Genomic DNA, 20,727 nt, shown 5'->3' on the forward strand with positions numbered 1-20,727 from the left:
ATGTCAACCTACTGATGTCTTATTGCTGGAGATGATTATTGATGTTCCTCCTCCACCAGCGATGACACTCCTTTCGGTTCCGGTCCCAGCACCCAAATCAATTTTTCCCCCTGCTCCCAGATCCAGCTCACCCCCGGTGCCGATGCTGCTGCTGGTGATAGTGACACGTCGAGAGATGTCCCCGTCAGGTGAGGCTGTTGCCTCGTCGTAGTAGGTCTCGTAGTTACCGTAGCCGTCGTAGTTGTCGTAAGGGCTGGTCTCCTCTCCGTAGGCGTCTCCTCCAGTGGCAGTGGCAGTTCCTGAAGAGCTTGCTGAGGAGCTGCTGGATGAGCTGCTGGTTGAGCTGCCGGTGGCATCAGAACTGCCCCTCGAAACCTCCTCCACCGTGGTCACCACAGTGTCTCCATCTCCCTGTAGGTCATAGGGGATATTGTTAATGGTTACTTTGGTAGATCTTGAACAACATGATTGTATTTACATCAATAATCCATCTGTGGCCAAACATTGTAGTATTATTAGACAACCTTGACTTCTTTTGTGGTTTTCTCAGTTTCACTTGTTGAGTCATAAGGCTTGGCACCCATGTCCTCATAGAAAGGGTATTCATAATAGTAGTTGTCCTCCTCTGTGTTCTGAAGGAGAAAAATGTGACATTGAAACAGAGGGAAAGAACAACTGTCAACTGTTTTAAATATGATCCTCTGCTCCGTTGCTGCTGGGTCTGGCTGATCTGTGATCGACAGACTGGCCATCGATCAGAAGCACACAGGTATGCCTTTTACGTGCGGAAACCTCACGCTGCATCTCCCTGTTGCAGCTTGTTACGACTGGATGACAAATTACTTTTCCACTGCTTTCTTAATGAATCTGTCACCCGTCTTCAGAAACAAAACAGGTTAAGTTTTTGTGCACCCTGCAGGCATACTGACAGGCCGCGGGGTTAAGGAAAAGGGCAAGAAGAGGGGCTTTGTGTCTGTCTTTTAACACTTCTCCGACACACCTTTTACTAAGCATGCTCGCAGTGTATTGGTATTCAAAGCGGAAAGCGGCTCGGTGCGGGGATGCAGGCTTAGGCAGGCACCACATCATTCCTGAACATTATTAACTAACTGCATAGCCTGATAACCCCATTCTTCCCAGTCAGCACTTTCCTCTGGCAGAGTGCAGTTCTCTTGCATAAGCCAAGAGGCTCTTTTCAGCACAGGATCCAACTGCGATCTGATTTGAGTATTAGAGACAATTATGGATTAACGGAAATGAACTTCCTTGAGTAAGGTCATCCATGAGAACACTTGGTGGTTCTCTTGTCTCTAGTAATGGGCAATGTAATGGCCTTGAGTTTACAAAGCTGCACTGTGAGCTGTGAGGAACATATTAGAATAATAAAAACCTAAAGCTGAAGAGACGGAAGGTCTCATTACTCACATATTCATCTGTGTTGGGTTCCTGGTTCTGAGGCTGGTCGGGCACTGGCACTTCACAATCAGGGCTGTAGTGCTCACAGTAGTCATAGGCAGCACGATGGTCTGCTACAATCATTAGCTGCTGGATGTCTCCCTGGAAACCACAAGAAACAGGAAGCCATGAGATCCACTGAACAAGACAGGTATGTAAATAAACAAGCAAACAATCAATAGTGACAGAGACGGCGGTCTCACACTCTGTGACCTGTGGAGAAAAATGAAAGCATATAAACAAAAGACGAACATCTGTGTGCAGCATTACCACATGCAGAACAGGCGGTCCTGAAACTAGGTCAAGCTAGGGGAATCTCAGGGTGACTAAATGATGAAGAACTTTGTCCGGGCTCCAAGATTGTCGTTTTGCATCAGTGTCGAGCAGCAGTGTGTGAGACAAAAAGCTCACAGCAAACAGAGTGGAGTTACAAGAGAACATGGAACAACTGACTTCATGTAGCTGCGGACGATGACACAAACAAACACACACAACCACAGGCTCTCTCACTCACACACACACACACACACACACACACACACACACACACAGTGCGTCTTTAACCAGATGAAAGATTTTAACAGCATAAGCCCCTGCTCTTGATCTGAATGGGGCATGAGTGATTTTGCCTTTGAGCTGATTGTGTAAGACAAATGGATCAACTTAGCATGTGTGACATGGAGAACAAGAGCAGACCTGCAGTTCCCGATAGCTGACCCGAGCCATTTGACTTAAAGGAGCGTGTGTGCATATACAGTAGAGGTAAAAGGGGTGGAACAGTAGCAGAGGTGAGAGATTTACAGAAAGAGAAAACTCAAAAAAGGAACAGAGGAGACAGCAAGCGAGAACAAGAGGGGAAAAGAAAAGGCTCAGAAGGATCCCCGGGCTGCATAGGGAGCTGGGTGTGTGTGTTTGCCACATGTTTTTGAACAGAATGCATACAGCACCAAAAGGCTGTATTATATCTGTCCAAACATGTCCTAATCATGCTTCCAAATCCAGTGATGTCATTCCAAATCAATTTAATGCAACGTCAATTTAGCTGAAACAAATACATTTTCGTGGAGTATGAGAATCATGAAGCGACGCAACTATGGGAATGAACCATCACAGAAGATGCAGTGTTTTTAATTACTTCCATTGCCAAAAATCTGAAATCCTTCAACATGGCTTTCCAGCTTAAATTCTCCATGGATAGCTCTCTTTTCTGACAAACATAAATGGATTTCATTTGTGGTCTAACCAGTGACAGTTCACTGAGAAGCATCAGTTCCACTGCTACACTCGAACATACCACACAGAACTCCCTGTCTCGAATCCTTTAATAACCCTTGCAAAACACCCCACAAGATGATGTTTCCTGCTCCGTCCTTGGCTTATGATAGCAAAGGGGTTTATGGTGGATACAAGAAAACAAATCCTAGTACTTCCTCTAAGACGGGAGGAGTGGAGTAGCCATTACACATATCTCCCAGCAATGCACTTGGAGCTCCCAGGAAACTTTCTAATGGCTACCTCTGAGCCATTTGTCTGAAGTCGGGATCTGTAAGGAGCCTTGACTTGGTATCAGTTTGACAGTCTGTCTCTCCTTTATCCTGGCAAGACCGTGTGTCGCAGCTGCACTGAAGGGGGATGATGGGAATTCAGTATTTGAAATGAGGTCACATTCAATAAGGAATAAGCCCTCTGTACAACAAAACAGCCCTGCCATCTGGAGGACTGCAACTGCTTTCCTATTCACATGCCTTTCTCCTGCTTTCCTTTTTCTTTAACCCCACACTCTTTACCTCTATCTCCCACAGCAGCCAAAGGAATGTCAGGGTAGATCCTGTCTACAAGTGGTGTGATCCTAATTGTACCAAGATGAGATAATTAATCATACACCTAAGCAACGATGAGAACATCCTCGCAACACAGAGAGCAACATGGCAGAATGTGTTTAATGATGTGTGACATGTGCGCAGAGAAAGAAAGAGCCGTGTGCAAGCCTCGAAAGAAAAGTGTGCTGTTGTAAGGATCTTATTGAGGCTGGAAAAGCTGATGGGAGCATTTGCTTGTACTAACTCTACAGCCAAAGGCATACGAGATGGGAAAAAAAAAGGGTGAGAAGTGGCTGAGTAGGGAATGTGGACCTGAGTTGAGCTATGCACAGTCGCGTTGCACCATTCAGCACACACAGTTCCAGCCATCTGAAGTTTTATTCTGCTAAAAGTTCTGGGCCATAAAAAGTCAAGCCAGACACTGCAGTAAACCAAAAGCAGATGGATAGACTAAGAAGAGTTAGAAAGATTTTTCACTTAAAGGGGCAGTTTTGCAACTTAAAACTACAGTTACATCTCACTTTTAGGCCTTGGCATGGGTGAAGCTCCAAAAGCACTTTCCCATAATGCAACATCATGGCTTCTCTGCATTAGACCTGTCTGGTGAATGCTGATTTGTATCAACCTTTACACCAGTTTGTCAAACTTTGTGATATAGAATTGTAGACTCTAAGCGGAGCCCAAGATGACATCATTATGACTTCATCAGGCTTCATTTTCTTTGACTTAGACTTCTCCAGAGCTACAGAAGACATTTTTTTTGTAAAGCCTTTGTAGTGCTCTCTGTGACAAGCAAATTGACTGATATGTAAAATCTGTGGACATTCAATTTTTCACTCATGACATGACATGATCATATATAATAATAATAAAAATAATAATAATAATAAACTATGATGGGACTGCGTCTATAACCAAAAGGTCTCTATCATCACAACACATCACAAATAGATGCATGCCTGTTTGCTTTCAACCTCTATCTTTGCACATAAATTATTTCTGCATTGATATAAAAGGCATACAGTGCACCAGATCCAGTGAAAGCTGTACACCTTCACAGTAACACTATTGTCAAAGTCTTGATCCACCGTGACAACCACTAAAGCTGGTTCTGATTTCCTTTCTTTGAGCCAGAGCTGCTCTTTTCACCACACGTCGCTTGACAGATTCTGGTGCCAAACGTTACATAAGCTGCTGTTTTACAGATGTAGGAAAGCAGTAAATATTCCTATACTGTACTCCAGCTGTATGCTAATGCAAAATTTCTCATTTGCTATTCTGGCGCTGAATGGTCAACTCAGTCCAGCAGCACATTTAAGCATGAGATATTTTCTCCATTACTGTATACAGGCGCTATCTCTCTATTTTTTGATGACAGGAAGCTGCACTGCAACTACTGTATGTGCAGAGTCAGGGATTCTGAATTCAATAAATCTGATAGGCTAACCAAACACTTAAAAAGAACAGGAAATTATAGCTTATTCCTCACCTCAAAAGTCAACAGAGGCTGATGCATGACAAAAAAGCAGACTAAAATGTTCCATATATATATAAAATGATTAAAAAACAGTAACTCTTGCAAACACAGACACACAAGCACCACCAATTCCACACAAAAACAGAGCACACTAAAGCGAAAAAACCCTGGAATTATGCAATCACACCCAAACCCCTGGGGAAACCATAAAAGACATGCAATCATCCTTCGTATTTGAGAGAGGACGGTGACATTTTTCACCATGGAGCATCACGTGGCACATCAGAGTGGTGCTTAAGGCAGAATTTTCAGACAATAGCAGGGCTGCTGCTGTCAGCATCTCCCTGGACTAAGCTGAAATATGACTCTCCTCCTGACCGATGCTCTCCTCATGTTGAGCTCTGGTGGAAAAGCCATTGCCTGTGGCTGTGAGCACCGGTCGTGTACAGTCACACATACTTCGTGTTAAAGAAACTCTTGATTACTGGGCTTAAGCAGAACAAATCTAGACTGATGCAATGCCACGTAAAAACGTTCAGATTCATCTATTCTCTCTGTATTTCATTTACTAAAATGTCAACTTCAACAATCAACTTTTTGGCGTTCATTACTGAACCTCACCCTGTTTTGCCCCCACACATGAATCCCTGCTGGATGTTCTGGTTGCATCCAGGTGGGGGCAGGAGAGTGCTCTAGTGAGCAAGGAGCCAAACATTTGTCTCCATCTGAACCTGACCCACAATCGAGCAGAGTGGACCAAGTTCATCGTGTTCCCTCTTCTGAATAAAAGTATATGATGCATGGGATGGAAAGCAATATTGGTGCAACCCAACGGACAGCTAATGAGTAGGGTAAATTATTGCTACACGAGTGGCTGAAATGTAACTGTGTTCATATATCCTCTCTTTCTCTTTCTTAAACACACACATACTTGAGGCATGAGGTGAAGGGAGCCCTACAAAGTCTTATTTTGATTAGACTAAGGTGATGTCAGGAAACCCCCTGCTGATCAGTTTAGGTGGGATGAATTTGTATTTTCTTGGCTTAGAGCAAAATAGCATGAAATAAACAGCACAAACTGAAGCTCATTATTTCTAGGGATGCCTGATAATGGATCTGTTTACCTTTTGTGTTGCACACAACACTAAGGCAGCAGATTAAAGTAGAAAAACTCAAGTCTGGTTTCTCATCGTTTTACTGGTCATATGTCAGCAAAGGAAAATGGGTAGGAGGGCCCCACGGAGCAGGATAAGACTCTGGGAGGTCCGAAGCTCTGGCTGTATTTTAAGGCGAGCTACTTTCACAACATATTTACACAGTCACCCCCGAGCTCTGATCCAGGCCTTGGTCCCACTGCCAGCCCACACCGGCACACTCACAGTCCCAGCGCCTGGGCATACTCCAACCTGACCACGAAAACCAAACAACACATTGCAGAGGTCAGCTAACCGCTTAGAGGCCATAAATCAGCATGGACACACACACGTGGACACACAGACAAACTACATACACATGGTCTACATAGCATATACATGCATGTTTATAAACACATATATGTATGCCAACAGAGAAATTCCACGCCGACACCACTTTACCAGACAGCAAGCGCATTTTCACCCACATACACTTTCCCCTCCAGACTGTAGCTCAATCCTAATGCTCAGAGCAGCTGCCAAGAGCAACAGGCCCGTCTGCCACCCCACTTATCCACTACACAGCACCTTAACCATTCCCTCACCTCTCTGCCGTTGTCCTGTTTTTGGACCCCATCTAGGCCCCTCCATCGTTTTAACCCTCAGCTTCCCAGCCTTCTGTGTAAGATTTTAATTCCACATCTCTAAGGACTATGGGCAGCCATATTCCCATTTCCCGTTCATTTGGGGGAGTGGAAACCAGAGCGGCTCGCCTCATCTAACAGACGTAGCATCTGAGTGTTTGGCTTGGCCATTTGCTGAAATCTACATAAAAAAAGTGCTGAGGGCACACTTCAGGGCTTGCTGACACAGTAAAGGAATAACAGAGGGAATAAAGAGGTGAAAGACAAACATCTGACATGAGTTAGGGAAATTCTCTTAATTATCCATGGTGGAAATTCTATCTTCCCTGGGGCTACTGAAGTCTACGTCCCATTCCTCAGCCTGAATTGTATAGCAGTAGTGTGCTCTGACAGTGAAGCATGACATATACCTTGGACAGATGTGACTATAGCAATCCACAAGAGTGTACAGGAAAGATGTACATTAGGATTTAATATTGTATGCTTTGGAAAAGCAACACTACACCACAATACACCGTTCAAAAGTGACATTAAAGTTAACAGTGAAATACACAGTGGAAAGTCCTCTACTCAAATCTGTGATAATCCATTTTCAATGATGATGAGTAACACTTCAAAAAAGATTTATCTGGATTACTGTCTGTCTAAATCCAGCTGGGACCAAATGCAGTTCGCACATGGAGTCAGAGTGCCTCTTTCTCAAATCAATCTCAAGTGCATTTCTTCCCCACTGACCCGATTTGATTTCTGAATGGGGCTTTAGTGATGTAATATCAATGCATCCTCAACAATTTGCAGCTCCATTTAAAAGACCACTTACAACACTTTTCAGAACTCTCCACTTGAGATCAGATCTACTGTACCAAGATACATTTTAGTGTTTTGTGGGAATCAGGGCCTAAATACCCCCTGATATTCCTGCAACGGATCAGTCATAAAGACCCAAGCAGGGCATCAAATTTCCATGTATTCTCAGATTGGGCTCCATGAGAGAAGCCATTATCCATCCATTTGCCATCCAAGGCCGACCTGTTACTGCCTTTTGTGCAGGTACATTTGTTCCAAGCGTTCAACAGTGAATCCAACGATTCAAAAGCTTTACTAGCAATACTGAGTGTAGCGAATAACAAATAATAAAACAGAAGCCCAGTCGAGGCCTGGCAATGTCAGTCAAACCAATTTTACTACTACCTCAGTAACTGCGCCAAAATGGGCTTAAATCACATTCTGAGACTTGGAAAATCTACTGCATATACGGAAAGTGGTGTCAGCTTCTCTGCAGTACATACTCATTGTTGTAAATCAGGATAACCTCTACAGGTGAATACATCTTTACTTCTGATGACTGAAACATGTGAGCTGTAAATAAGGAGCGCTGAGTGAATGGAAGGATAACTGAGGAAAAGTCCTGAGGTAAAGATGAGGAAACAGGATGTGTAAAACTCATCATGGCATCACAATATTAAAAGCTCTTAACGAGCATCAAGCTCATGTGTTGCATGTTTTTTTACTACTTTTTCCTGGCTCTGGTTGCACCGTGGGAGCCCCACAACATGCTTCATCCCAGCCCTATTAAAGGCCTCCCAACCCTTCGCACTGCTCCTCTTCTCTCTTCTCTTATCATATTGCCTTTACCTCCTCCACTCCTCTTTCTCTCAAACCCATCATGCTTTCTTACCTATCCTCCCCAGCTTATGACCCCCCCACCCCCACCCACACCCACACATATAAACCCCCGCCACCAACACCCTCCCTGCACCCGTGTTCAGACCATCAGCCTGGGACAGCCTATCAGCGGATACTGAGGAAACCTCTGGATGATGTCATGTGGTATTGCTGCTTTTCCAACACTGACATCACTGGGGAGAGAGCTCCTCATTCTTTCCAGAGTATTGACCCAAACGTTTTGGCTCCCCTACCCGAACCTACTGCTCCAGCTTCCCCGGCTCCTCCACACTTTTGTCATTCTTGAACATCTTGTTTTCTCAACACCAAAACCTCTTTCTGATCTACTCTGCACCAATATGCCAAATTTATGTCTTTCAGTGACAAAAACTACACTATATGAGGATGCTTTGGGCTGCAACAACGAAGGCTAGACAGATGAACTGCTGTGTTTGCACAGCTCGGCCTCGGCTACGTCGACTCGATCGAGGTCCCCTGCGCATTACCGCTGAGTGAGGCCAAGTGGTGCATCTGTCCTGTTTGTGTTCCCTCAAATCGCAGTCATTTATTCTACTGTAAGCTACTTAGAACCAAGGGATGGGCATTAAATTATCTTTGGCTTTTCTTGGCGCACTCACTGGGAGACAACAGTGAAAGGGGAAATCAGAGAACACATTGTGCAGATGGACTATGTCAGACTAAAATACACTGAAAGTACACGCATGCTCTTCCACATCCATAAACCTACAGCCATGAAAAAAACACCATCACAAAAAGTCATTAGCTGGACTTTGCTAAAGATAATGGCTCCAAATGACTGATTTTAACATGTACATAACAGTCATTACGAAGGGGTAATTACTATTTCATTTACAATAGATGAGAGTTGATTGCCAGGTAAAATACCCATCTTTTTGTATAATCATCACCGTAATTACCTTCACAGTCTTTACTGGCACACTCTACAGTGCTCTTGTGCAAGCTACTAAAAAAAAAAAAATAACATTATGGTACTTATAGCGGGGTAGACGCGCTCGCTGTGACCACAATATCCATGTCAGAAACCAAACCACAAACCACCTCAGTATACAATAAGTGCTACTTGCCTTCTGACTGCTGTATGTAAAGAAATGGCTCGAGCTCCTGTGAAGAAACACACTATTCACTGTATGGTAACTCCACCTCAGCTCTGTAGTAAAAAGTGTTTTTTTTAATCAAAAGCTTCTCAACATTGATAATTTCTTTTTGTATGGAATTCTTTCTTCTGATTCATGGGAATCTACTGTGACTCTTACAGAAATCTTTGGAGAAATCAAATCACTGCTGTCAAAAAAAGCTCTCTCAAATTGAGAGCTCAATAGTGCTTTTGCTCTTTCTTGTCATTTCATCTTTTACATGCTGTTTTTCTAAAGAGATTGACTGGAAATTGCAGGCTCTTGAGTCAACCTAATTAATTGGCCTGCCGGTAAAATCAAATACGTTTTTTTGTGTTTTCATGCTCAACACCTCTTGGTGGTAACTGACTCTGGCAAAAGTCAACACAGGATCAGACTAAACTACAGAGGGGAAAAGGGAGTAAGAGGAGGAAAGGAGCGCGGCCCGAGCATAATTTGGAAACTATGTGGCATATTTTCCATTTTCTGCACGCACTGGAGCCTGTCCTGTCTCCCAACTGGCAGACACACAGCAGGAGGGCTTTTAACATCTCTCACAAAATATCTGTCTGTTCCCACGGTAACCATTGGACTGTTACCGCGGCTCTGATAGCTGGGTAGGACTGAAACTGTTCCTGTATCACTTCAGTTTAATGAAGAGTATGCTATGGGCAATAATAGAATTACAGCAGAGTTACAACTGTACCGGATAAATTCAGTCATCATGTTGGCAACTGGAGGAATTTACTAGTGGCCATTAGGCTTAGAGGAAATACATGAACATATACCAAAAACATCTGTATTTATGCCTCATTAGATAGTGAAAGTCAACAACTTCACTAGAAATGTGACTATAATCCATGTAATATAAAACAACCTTTCCTACTTCATTCACAGACTTGAAATACAGAAATCTGGCTTTGTTTTGTGAGGCTATGATTAATGGTTTTGAATAAGGGCAAAAACTGAGGTTTTAGTTTAAGTTTTATAGCCCATCATATATCTATCTCCCTTATGGCTTTAGGGACTATGGGGGGGTGGGGGGGTGATGTCATATTTCATTCTTTTTGTCTGCTCTCATTGAGCAGCAGTGAGGTTAAAGGTCAGCTGGCTCAGCATCAGTCACATCAGTCAGCCTCTGTTACTAATTATTATTGAGGGCCTCAGCCTCACAGACTAATCCCCCTTTAAACAAGCACAACTCTGACGGGACAAAGACAACACTATTCCTTGTGCCTCTCTGTGTGCGTTTTGGTGTGTGTGTGTGTGTGTGTCCTCAAAAGGTTCATGTCTAAGAGACACAACTATCCACACAAGAGTCTGTTTTAGGCACTTTCCTAACTAATTCTATTTTTCACACAAGGAAAAAAGCAAAAAAGTGTTTAAAATATGATGCACATCAGGAATCTCTGGATATTTAAACTCCAAAAGGGTTCTTGTCACTGCTCAGATTGACATTCATCTTTCATCTCCAGCCACAAAGCCTTGATACACAGACAATGCTGTAAAAAAAAGAGGAAGGAAGAAGGAAAGCCCTAATTCTAATAATGATAACCTGTTGCCACTTGTTAAAAACCTGCAAACACAACTGTTGCAGCCAGTTCAGACATAGAACACAGACATGAAACCACAAACAGAAATAAATCAGTTTGATTTATAACTGCTTTAGTGGCCACAGTGAAGCAAAAGTTCTAAAACAGCAACAACAGATGTGACACACTTGGAAAGAGAGCAAAATTAAGGAACATTATGTCTTTTGTGTGGAAGATGTGGAATATATGGCACCTTAAATTAAATATGATTTGCAATTATGTGTACATGTGTACAGCCCAGCTGGCTGGAGGTTCAGATGTTGGAGGCTCTACAAGCTGTGTCCAAACATCTATAGAGGAAGTGGCTGCTACCAGATTGGGGACTGGGGAGGACCGTCGTTTGCACCACAGCTGCATGCGTCTGTACTGTAGTTATGATGAAGAATCTAATGTTCTTTTCTCACAGTTTCTTACGGACTTTAAATCAAAGTCAAGTTGGCCTGAGTATCATCCACAATAAGGGCTGGTGTGCAGACTTGTTTAGTACAGCCTTGAAAATAGCATATAATGGTAGATGCAAGACTGCATCAGTTGTCAAACCTATAAATCAGTCACAGGCATACCAAATGAGCACAGCTGAGTGGAAAACTAGCGTGCATCTGGTAAAAATGACACTTAGCAAACACATGAATGGTCCAAAATGGTGAAATAAGTCAATGAACTAGAATAATGCCCTGAAAAAGTATCGAAAGTATAATGCCTACCTCAAAGACTTCTTCATCAAGTATTCTAGTTCCAAACACTATAATTCCCTTGGTATCGACGATGGGGTGGGGGCTTCGGAGGAGCTTCTGGGTGGTCTTCTTTTTACAGTCCAGAATGAGGGTGATGGTCTGCTTGTGCACACTGATGGCCACTCGATGCCACCTAAAAGAGGAGGTGAAGTTAATTCACACACTTACTGGGTTACATGCTGCCCACTTGCACACTACTGACGCGCCTAAGAGCCCCTTTTGTGTTTGGCCTCTCGTTCAAATTCAAATATATCCCTTTCTGTTTTCTGGAGTGAAACAGAATCTCATTTTGCTCTTTCTTGAATCCCATTTTTTTCCAGTTCTGCACTGTGCATGCGTGCAGATGATCTGTGTTTGGCCACTGCAATCCACTTTAAGTGTAAGAGATTAAATGTACAGTATCACAAACGAACACTGACATGGTTGCATGTCGCTAACAAATCCGCTGCAAAGGGGACACCTGGGCCAGGTGCCTCTACACAAACTAAACCACCATCAAAGTCTAACACGTCCACCTTGGCTTTAATTAGAGGGGAAGATACATAAACAATAATATATAAGTGTACAGTGCAATTGTGCTCATCAAGCAGACGAGTGCACCTACTTTCCATCAGCAATGTTGACTCCTCTGAAGAGGGGGTAGTCCTCAGGGCTGGGTTTGCCTGTGTGGTCCTCGTACAGGAACACGGGAGATCGGCCCACTTCCAGTCCGAGCTGCTGGATGCCCTGTTCATTGTACACAGACAACAGGAAGGACTGGCTGCCCTTCTTAGGCTTCACTGTGGCCAAGATGGAAAAGTCCTCAGGGAACACATCACCTGGCAGGACGGAGAACAGAGAGAGAGGGAGAGATTTGTTTTGGAGTCATAAGTAGCAGTAGCCATTCATCATCATAAGAGGAATGAAATACTATGTCTGTGTTCAGGATGTTGTAATCGTATTATTATTTTAGGAGACAGACTTTGGTGTCATGAGTATAAAAGTTATTACTTCTGTTACTCCTAATAGACAGAAATAGTACAAAAACAGACAATGATCATTTAGATTGGAAGAAATTGGAAAGATGGGCTTTGAGCACCGAAAGGAAACATCATTTGTGGAGTGCCCAAAATGTAACAGGATAGCATTAATCTGAAAAGAATGGCTGGCAGACCAGAGGCCGGTCAGAGGAAAAAACAAAAGTTAGAGGCGGAGGTGCAAAGTAGAGCATTTCCAGCGCAGCACAGGATGAGAAGAATAATGACAAAAGCATGTGATCCTGGGAGACTGTCGAACTATCCTTCAAACCCCTTCTCTCCCCTTCTCTCTTCTCCCACCGCTGATTGATCCAACAGACACTGAGACGCTCCAGCAGATAGTTGGAGATGAGCAGATAGCAGTAAAAAAGTGCACAGGAGCAAAAGTTAAAGACACATGAGCATGTGAATGGAAATACCATAATACATAGGTACACATAAAAGGTGCAGAGAAGACATAAAAAATATGTGTTTGCCTCCATCTGCCTGGTGCGACTGCGTAGCCTCAACTATTTCCTCCATTTTGGTGGAGTGTGAAACACATCTGCCAGACAGATTCCCTTAAAGGGGTGTTCTCAGGACCCAAGGAAGAGGGCTGCCTTTCCAACCACCTGAGAAGACTGTTGCTCCCTACTGTAGAGGTCAGACTACACTTGAGGCAAATGTAGCTTTCTGATCTTTTAGTTTGGAAAAAGACAGGGGCATTCTGACTATATTGAAGCCTCCATTGTTATTAGAAACCAGCTATCTGGATTAAGTTTAACAAACCACTTGGATTCCAGTAGCAGATCTGTGCTGTTCAGTATGTGCAGAGCAGAAATTTCCAGACGACCGGAAAAGAGAGGCAGGGTTTGTGGCTGCAGTGGTTTTGTAGCACCTCATGCAGCCATCAAACCCCCTTACTCTGCCACCATTTTCAGAATAATAGGGAACGGGCTGGAAAATGCTAAACTGGAGTGACTACGGTTTGAATAGCCAATCAGAGGCTGTGGAGAAAAAGACGCCTCAGAGGGAATGCGGTGTGGAAAGCTGAGGTTAGGAGGAGATAGTGGAGAAGGAGAAGAGAAGAGAAGAAAGAAAAGACAAAAGAAGATCCAGACAGTACCAAAGTTTGCCACCATACTCCATTCACTTTATTCTTTATTTTTCACACTGTCTTTTACCCAGTCAGCATCTGAGTGTCTGCCTTCCTGTCTTGCCCTCCAGCCTTTTTCTATGATTCCTTCATTAATGCCAGACATCAAATCACATCATGCGGAGAGCACATGCCTTGGCAGTGTGCTCCCTCAGGAATCCAGCTTGGCATCATATGAGAAACATTGCTTTAATTGACTGATGCCTGGACAGGATGGTGTAAGGCAGACAGCAGGAGAGAGAGCATTAGACAGAAGGAGAAGAGGCAAACAACCCTTCAGAAACTTCACATGGACAGGTTTGGTGACAGATACAAAAAGACTTCAGAGTGCAGACTTTTATGAGATGAAAGTGTTACGACGCAAAAAAAGCAGCTGGGGAAAAAAACAGTAAAGAAAAATGATGAAGGAAAGTTTGTCACTGCATCCTGTTGCATGAGCCATGTCTGTCACAGAGACAATGACTCAGCGCTGGCTCAGGACAGGCTGTTTGTGTGAGGGCCAAGGGTCAACTGAGGGGTGAAAGGGACACCATGGCGCAGAACAAGAGGGAGTGGGGGGGGCAGAAAAGTGATGAGAATGACTTTTCAAATTCAAGGTGCTCTTTTTGGACGGCAGAAATTGGAACTAGAATTAAATTGTCCCTGAAGAGAATTCAAGCAGCATTTACACAGCAAGGTTTCTCATTTGTGGATTCATGTTTATGTTCCCTCTCCTCCCTGTCATCACTGCAAGGACTGAGATGCCCTGAGAGAATATCCATCTAACTAAGGATCAGAGGAGGGAAAAGAGCAAATGAGCACTCTTTTGTGATGGTGTCCCTTCGTCCTCACTCTCTCCTCAGGACCTTGTAGCTAAGGGGGGGGTCGTTCAGAAAAGCTCGGGTTTCTCTGGAATGTGTCTCTCAAACCGCTACTTCAGGCGACCAGATGAGAGATACCTCATTCCTCATTTAGTGTGCTTGTGTGTGAGTGAACACGGTGGGAATGGAAAGGCTGTGGTGCCAGACGTCCTGGGAGTTTACCCTGGCAGCACCGCCTTCAGTGTTACACTAAAAGTGTTTGGGAAACTCAAAGACGACCCCAGACGTCTCAACCTGCCATTCAGGCACAACCCAGGAATTTCCTCCAGATTAAATAACCGAGTAAATTCACCTTCTATTTTGATAAAGTATGATACAGCTTTCCTTGTCTTTCCTTGGACAATTCTGGTGGAGAGCCACATCATTAGATTTAATGAAAGCAGGTGTTTACAAGTTAAAAAAGACAAAGTGAGTGGTTTGCCACCATCTCCAATTTCACAGTGGTGGCATTTGACATATACACCTCAATTATTCTTTGAGAATCTCTAAGAATGCCTAAAAAGTCAGGGAGGGGCAGGAGTTATGCCAGGCAGCACTTTGACCGATCCTCTCTACCATCTGTCACGTGCATACAAGCAGGTAAATGAGGTAGAAAGTCTTGCGTCCTGTAATTGGTCATTCAGTCATCACTGTGTTCAAATCCCTCCTTCGCTATGAGACAAGCAGCATTCCAGTGGTATTGCACATTGCTGCAGAGACAACAAGTGTACCTGTCTGGTTGGTGTGCAAAAAAAGGGAGAAGCCTGGACAAAGAAATACACACAGGGAAAGAGAAGAAGATGGATGTGTGTGTCATGCATGCAGGTAAGTGACCTTGGATGCACAGGGGTCTAATGGAAAGGTGTGGCTCAGGATAGGTGGGGTGGGGCTCAGGAGTGTCAGTACAATGTCCAAATATCACATGACCACACTCAGGAATTTAAGACACCTACAGTAGAGAGATAAGGCTACATGTAATTACGTGCCTTTAGGATTGGGAACAGCTCACTTAGATTCTGTACAAAAACTAATAATTAGATGAGCAGTTTATTCTCTATGATCCACCTCTGATTAGTTCTGTGTCGGGTAATGCTCTCGCCTCGCATTGCTGGAGGCCAAGGATATGATTCAAAGGCAATAAGCCTAAAGAAATGAGAGGACGGCACTCAGAAGTGCAGACTCTAATCTTTTCATTGATGTAACTGGGATATTAGGATCAAACTACAGGTAGTAATATGAAACAGCTATAATGTAATTATGATATATATTATCATTGTTAATGATCCTTCATTAGAAATGGATCTCTTATTACACCTATTTCATTTTACTGAATTTTTCGGGGCTGTGCATATATAAATCTCTTAATTGATTACTAAGAGGCCATAAGTACTGGCAAAATGAAATGATGCTATACATGTTGGACAGGCTTAACAGTCAAAATTGCCCATGGCTTTAAGACGCTATTAGAGTATGTCCCTCCTGAGCCATCTTAGCTACAGCAGCACCATTACTGCTTTTAAAGCTTGGGATCGTAGCTTAATGCTGGCTGGTGTCCAACTGCACAAACTTCCCAAATTGTTAAAACAGAGATTCAGGGTAATTTTAATTTGTTTATATATGTAGTCATACACGCTTTTCCTCATGTGTTTATCTTGACACCTAAAGAGTTACTAGACAAGGACAGACTATTAAGACATGGGAAGTGTGGTATAAAAGTCAAAGAGGGCTGACGGCTTCATTACCCTGTTTCTTCACTTCATACTCAGATAATAAAGGTAAGAAAGGACTCTTCTGTTTTCAGTGCCTCTGTAGTTTCAAATGAATCATCCCTTCCACATGTTTGCCTAATGATTGCATGTCTGCACTTGCTCTTTTCCAACACATCATCACAGACTGTCTGTGGCTATGGGGTCACGGGCCAGTGTGCTCTCATTCAGAGCTACTGTCGCATTTATTACCGACATTATAGTCATAACAAAACAGGCACGTCGGCATACCTTTGTTTTTGTTTTTTTTATGTGTGACACTGTTCTACTTTTGGAAAGCAGAAAACTGTGTTGATTATTTAGAAAAAATGTACCTCCAGGCTTTGGGCCAAAGTCATAACTCAGTAACAAACTTAGTTAAAGGGAAAAAAGAGATGGATAAAATGATCTCACAACTTTAGCTGCTTTCTGGAACAAATTAGCTGTACATTCTCTTAAAGTCAAGGCAACAGGGCACCACATTACAGACACTTCTGCTAGATTTTAAGCCACAGACAGTTAGTTAGTTCTGTTTGCACCTTAAAGACTGTGTGGTGCCTGTTATGAACTCCTCTAAGCTGGTTTGTTTTATGTGGACTGTTATTTTGGATGATCCACAGTAGCATGCATGTAATTAAAGCATGTGTATCTAAATAGAGACTATGGGTTCTGCTGCCATAGAGCTTCAAAGTGAACAGTATTTGTTTGATTGGAGAGCGTGATAGGGCATGCAGGCCATAGGAGCCCTGTGGCTCTACGTTAAGCTCCAAAGAAGAGCCACGATATGGATCAAAGGTCCTCTAAGGCCAGTGCAACTTCTCAGAGGACTATGAATGGGGCTGTCATCCAATCTAAGCTTTGTGGGAGCTTTGCTCACAGGAAGGGTTATTATTTCTCCTTCTATTCTGCATCTAAACCACATCACTGCTATTTTTTTTTGCTTTTTTATATCTTTAAGCTGCAGGGAAACCAATCACAATAATTCAGAACTGTGGTTTTGAATTTCTGTGTTGTAAAAAAAAAATGTATACAGAAAATGGAGCCTTGCATGTCTCACCAGACAGAGTTTAGATGAAACACAAGGCAGCAGCAGTCTAGGAGGAATGATAGAGGGGAAAATTATGGCGCTTGAGGGAAAATAAAGAGAGAAGGAGGGAGAGAAAAGCACGGAAAGACTGCCAGAGAGGGAGGAGAGAGAGTAAAGTACTACTGCAGCGCACCATAGAGCAGCAACCCAAAGCCACGTCAGCACAATAGAACAAGGCAAAAGTGGAACCTCAGACTTCCCTCCCCTTTACCACCCTCATTTTCACTGCTTTTCCATCGTCCAGCTCCTCCTACAACATCAAATACTACAGGGCTGGATTTCTCATGCATCTGGAGTGTGTTTTCAAGAGGGGGAATAAGCATGCATTATCTTTATTCATCCCTAAATTTCAATGTGTGTGACTAAGCAACATGACTAATTTAATTACCAGAAGTGTCCAGATGTCCAGACATCTGTCATTTCTTTACAAGAACAAGGCTTACAGTAAAAGCTGTAGAAATGTGGGCATAGGCTGTGCAAAATCACATGAGCCAAAGATTGAGCTGAATAATTAAATTACAGGAACCAATAAAACTGCTACCTCGAGGGACAAAAAGGAGCAGACTTTGGGTGGGAGCAAACACATATTGCTTTCCAGCTAGGTCTAAATGTTGAAATCCCAGTTTACTGTGGCGTGGGGTAAAAGGTCATAAAGCTGACCAGATGTCAAGACTCTGTAGCAGAGACAGCTTCTAAGATACGTAAAAGATCTTCGAAGCCACAACATCTGTGGTGATGTTTTAAATGGCATTAAAGTTTGTTTGATGTCTGGAGAGTAAAATTAAAAAGAGAGAGAGTTGTTCTTAGAGGTAGGGAGATACTGTGCGTGTCCAGTCAGATACTCACCTGGATACAGCTGTTTGGTGGGGGCGCTGAGCTGGGCGTCTTTGGATACTCTGTAAGCCACATCGGGTCCTTGTGTTGACCTTCTATGTGAGCAGAAACCCGTTGTTTTCGTAACACCGTCAGGTAAACTGTGAAAATCTAAAATCTTCAAGAGGTCTTCTGGTTCCGCTACAGAGAGGAAGAAGGAAGACAAAGAAAAAAGTTAGAAATTGTCTCAATATTTGTCCAAACTCCATAGTACAGATTTGTAAATGTACAACCCATATATCATATTGTCTATACAAAGTATATATAGATACAAACTTTTTTGACCAATCCCTTTATTTTCAATCTTTTGCTGACTCAGAAACTCTAGTTACTCAGCAGGAGAGTTCACTGTTGTGGTTCAGAGAGGATTTCTGTCATCCATTTAGGCGCTAAACAGAGATGTGCCCATTTATAGATCACCATGATCATGGGTTACATCTGCAGCAAAACCCATCCTGCTATTCATTTCCCTGCGATGCTAACTCTACAGCTGCCTCCCTTTGGCCACAACCATGCAATTAGCACACTTTCAGGCCAGTCGTCCGGGCTGTAACCAAGGCCACCGCAGAAGTACACTGGGTCAGAACAATATGACATGGGGTTTGACCCTGGACCGCACCCTTGCATGCCAAAACCACCCAGGACAAACAGCTGTTCCTGCAGCCAGATGCACACACAACAAGATACACAATGACGCCCTATTAGCCTTGTCCTAGCAAAGATCTGGACAGAAAAGGACACTGGGTCATGTCTATAGGGACAGTCGCATGAGAACGGGGGCTGTCAGGGTGTTTTAGAAGACTGCAAACACTAAAATGAGGAAGCAAACTAAACAGAGGAAACAGGGATTTTTATGGCACACGAGTTCAAGAAATTAAACAAAGAGGAAAGCAAGCACACTGTGGTATTCTGCTAGATGCATTTTTGTCTTGTTCAGTGAAGGTGGAGCGTCAAAGGCAACCCACACACAGGTACAGCAGTCCTACTGTCAGGCTGCAAAGACCACACACACCGTTTCAAAGAAAAAAAAAAATTCAATAGCCCCATCCATCTGAGAGTGAAAGGGAGGCTGGGAAAAGTGGACAGGCGAATGGGCAGAGCGAGAGTGTTTGTACATTCTGTGTTACCCTGCAACAACCTCCAGCTGGATGTCATTACACATGACTCATGGCGCAGATCAATTAAAACAAAAAAAGAAGACTTGACATTCTTAAACAGAGGTCTCCATTTAAGAGCACTTTGGCTGCACGTGTTCGTGCACAGCTGTATAGTGACTGTAAAAAAACCTCCTCATCAGCTGAAGCCTGATTGCACATTGCCTCACATTATCTTATAATCCACAAGACAACGACACAACTAAAGAAAGCTCACTGAGAGTATTCAGGACCAAGAGTTAGACAAAATCTAAACAAGTTCTTTGATTTACAAACCATCCGCCTGACAACAAACACAAAACACGATCACAAAAACATTGGTTTGTTTCCGATTACTCAACAAATGAAATATGACATAAACCCACTTTATAACAGTTTATACTGTTTACACACAAACATGCACACAACAACTCTGTGTACACTATTGTGAGGAAAAGATACAGGATTTAAGTCAGCTGAATTTGATGTGCAGTGATTTGTTAATCCGCATGTTCTCATCTCATCTCACCTCTCTCCTAAGCCAGCCCACTCGGTCTCAAAGTCCCAAACTCTGTGATTGTATTTCTGCATGTCAATAACGTAGAGTAACATTGCTTTGGGGGACATATTAGGCAGAAGCACACAGTTCTGTAATAGCTCATCTGAAAGAAATATAGAAATCCCAGCACCACACCCATCTGTTCGAACATCTAGGCCAGCATTCACTTGTGTCAAAAAGAAAACTACATTCATATTCTGATAGCGCAGGTTGACAGAGCCTTTAAGCAGGTGAGGGGTCTAAACAAAATGACAGCTCTGTCTGTCATCAGCTCATAATGAAGAGACAGAGAGAAACCTACCCACCAGCCAGAAGATGTATATCATTCAACATGATGACAGAGGTTCATTTAATGAGCTTGTCTCTGAGCTCTCTGCAGCAGCGTAATAAATATGTCAGAATGTCAAAGTGATGGGAAATGTAGTTCTGTTGCAAATGCTCTGATTGATCTGCCATTAATCAAAAGCTGTGTTCTACATCGTTATCACTTATTGGTCTGTAAGAGGGAGATGATACAACTCTCTCTGCCTTTAGAGAGCGTGTTACAGTGGTCGCTTAGCAACTGAGACGTTCAGGGACCTGAATGCCTACAGTAAACTGATAAAGTTGAGTAAAGGTTTCAGCTTGGTGTCTGAAGAAATGTTTTGGCAGTGGGAAACTGCCAAA

At 43.1% G+C, this 20,727-nt stretch overlaps 1 protein-coding gene across 2 annotated transcripts in view; it reads right to left on the reverse strand.

Moving 5' to 3' along the window:
* Nucleotides 1-20,727, reverse strand: part of col5a1 (procollagen, type V, alpha 1) — a 72,120-nt gene that overhangs the window by 37,034 nt on the left and 14,359 nt on the right. For both annotated transcript variants that reach the window (XM_070851121.1, XM_070851120.1), the window contains exons 2-7: nucleotides 18,343-18,510; nucleotides 12,279-12,492; nucleotides 11,645-11,807; nucleotides 1,426-1,557; nucleotides 525-632; nucleotides 9-411 (exon numbers count right to left, since the gene is read on the reverse strand). In XM_070851121.1, coding sequence (XP_070707222.1) covers nucleotides 9-411; nucleotides 525-632; nucleotides 1,426-1,557; nucleotides 11,645-11,807; nucleotides 12,279-12,492; nucleotides 18,343-18,510 — 1,188 coding nt within the window. The remainder of the gene's footprint in view (nucleotides 1-8; nucleotides 412-524; nucleotides 633-1,425; nucleotides 1,558-11,644; nucleotides 11,808-12,278; nucleotides 12,493-18,342; nucleotides 18,511-20,727) is intronic.

This window comes from Pempheris klunzingeri, chromosome 19 (assembly GCF_042242105.1).
Source record: "Pempheris klunzingeri isolate RE-2024b chromosome 19, fPemKlu1.hap1, whole genome shotgun sequence".
In the NCBI taxonomy this organism is placed as follows: domain Eukaryota; kingdom Metazoa; phylum Chordata; class Actinopteri; order Acropomatiformes; family Pempheridae; genus Pempheris; species Pempheris klunzingeri.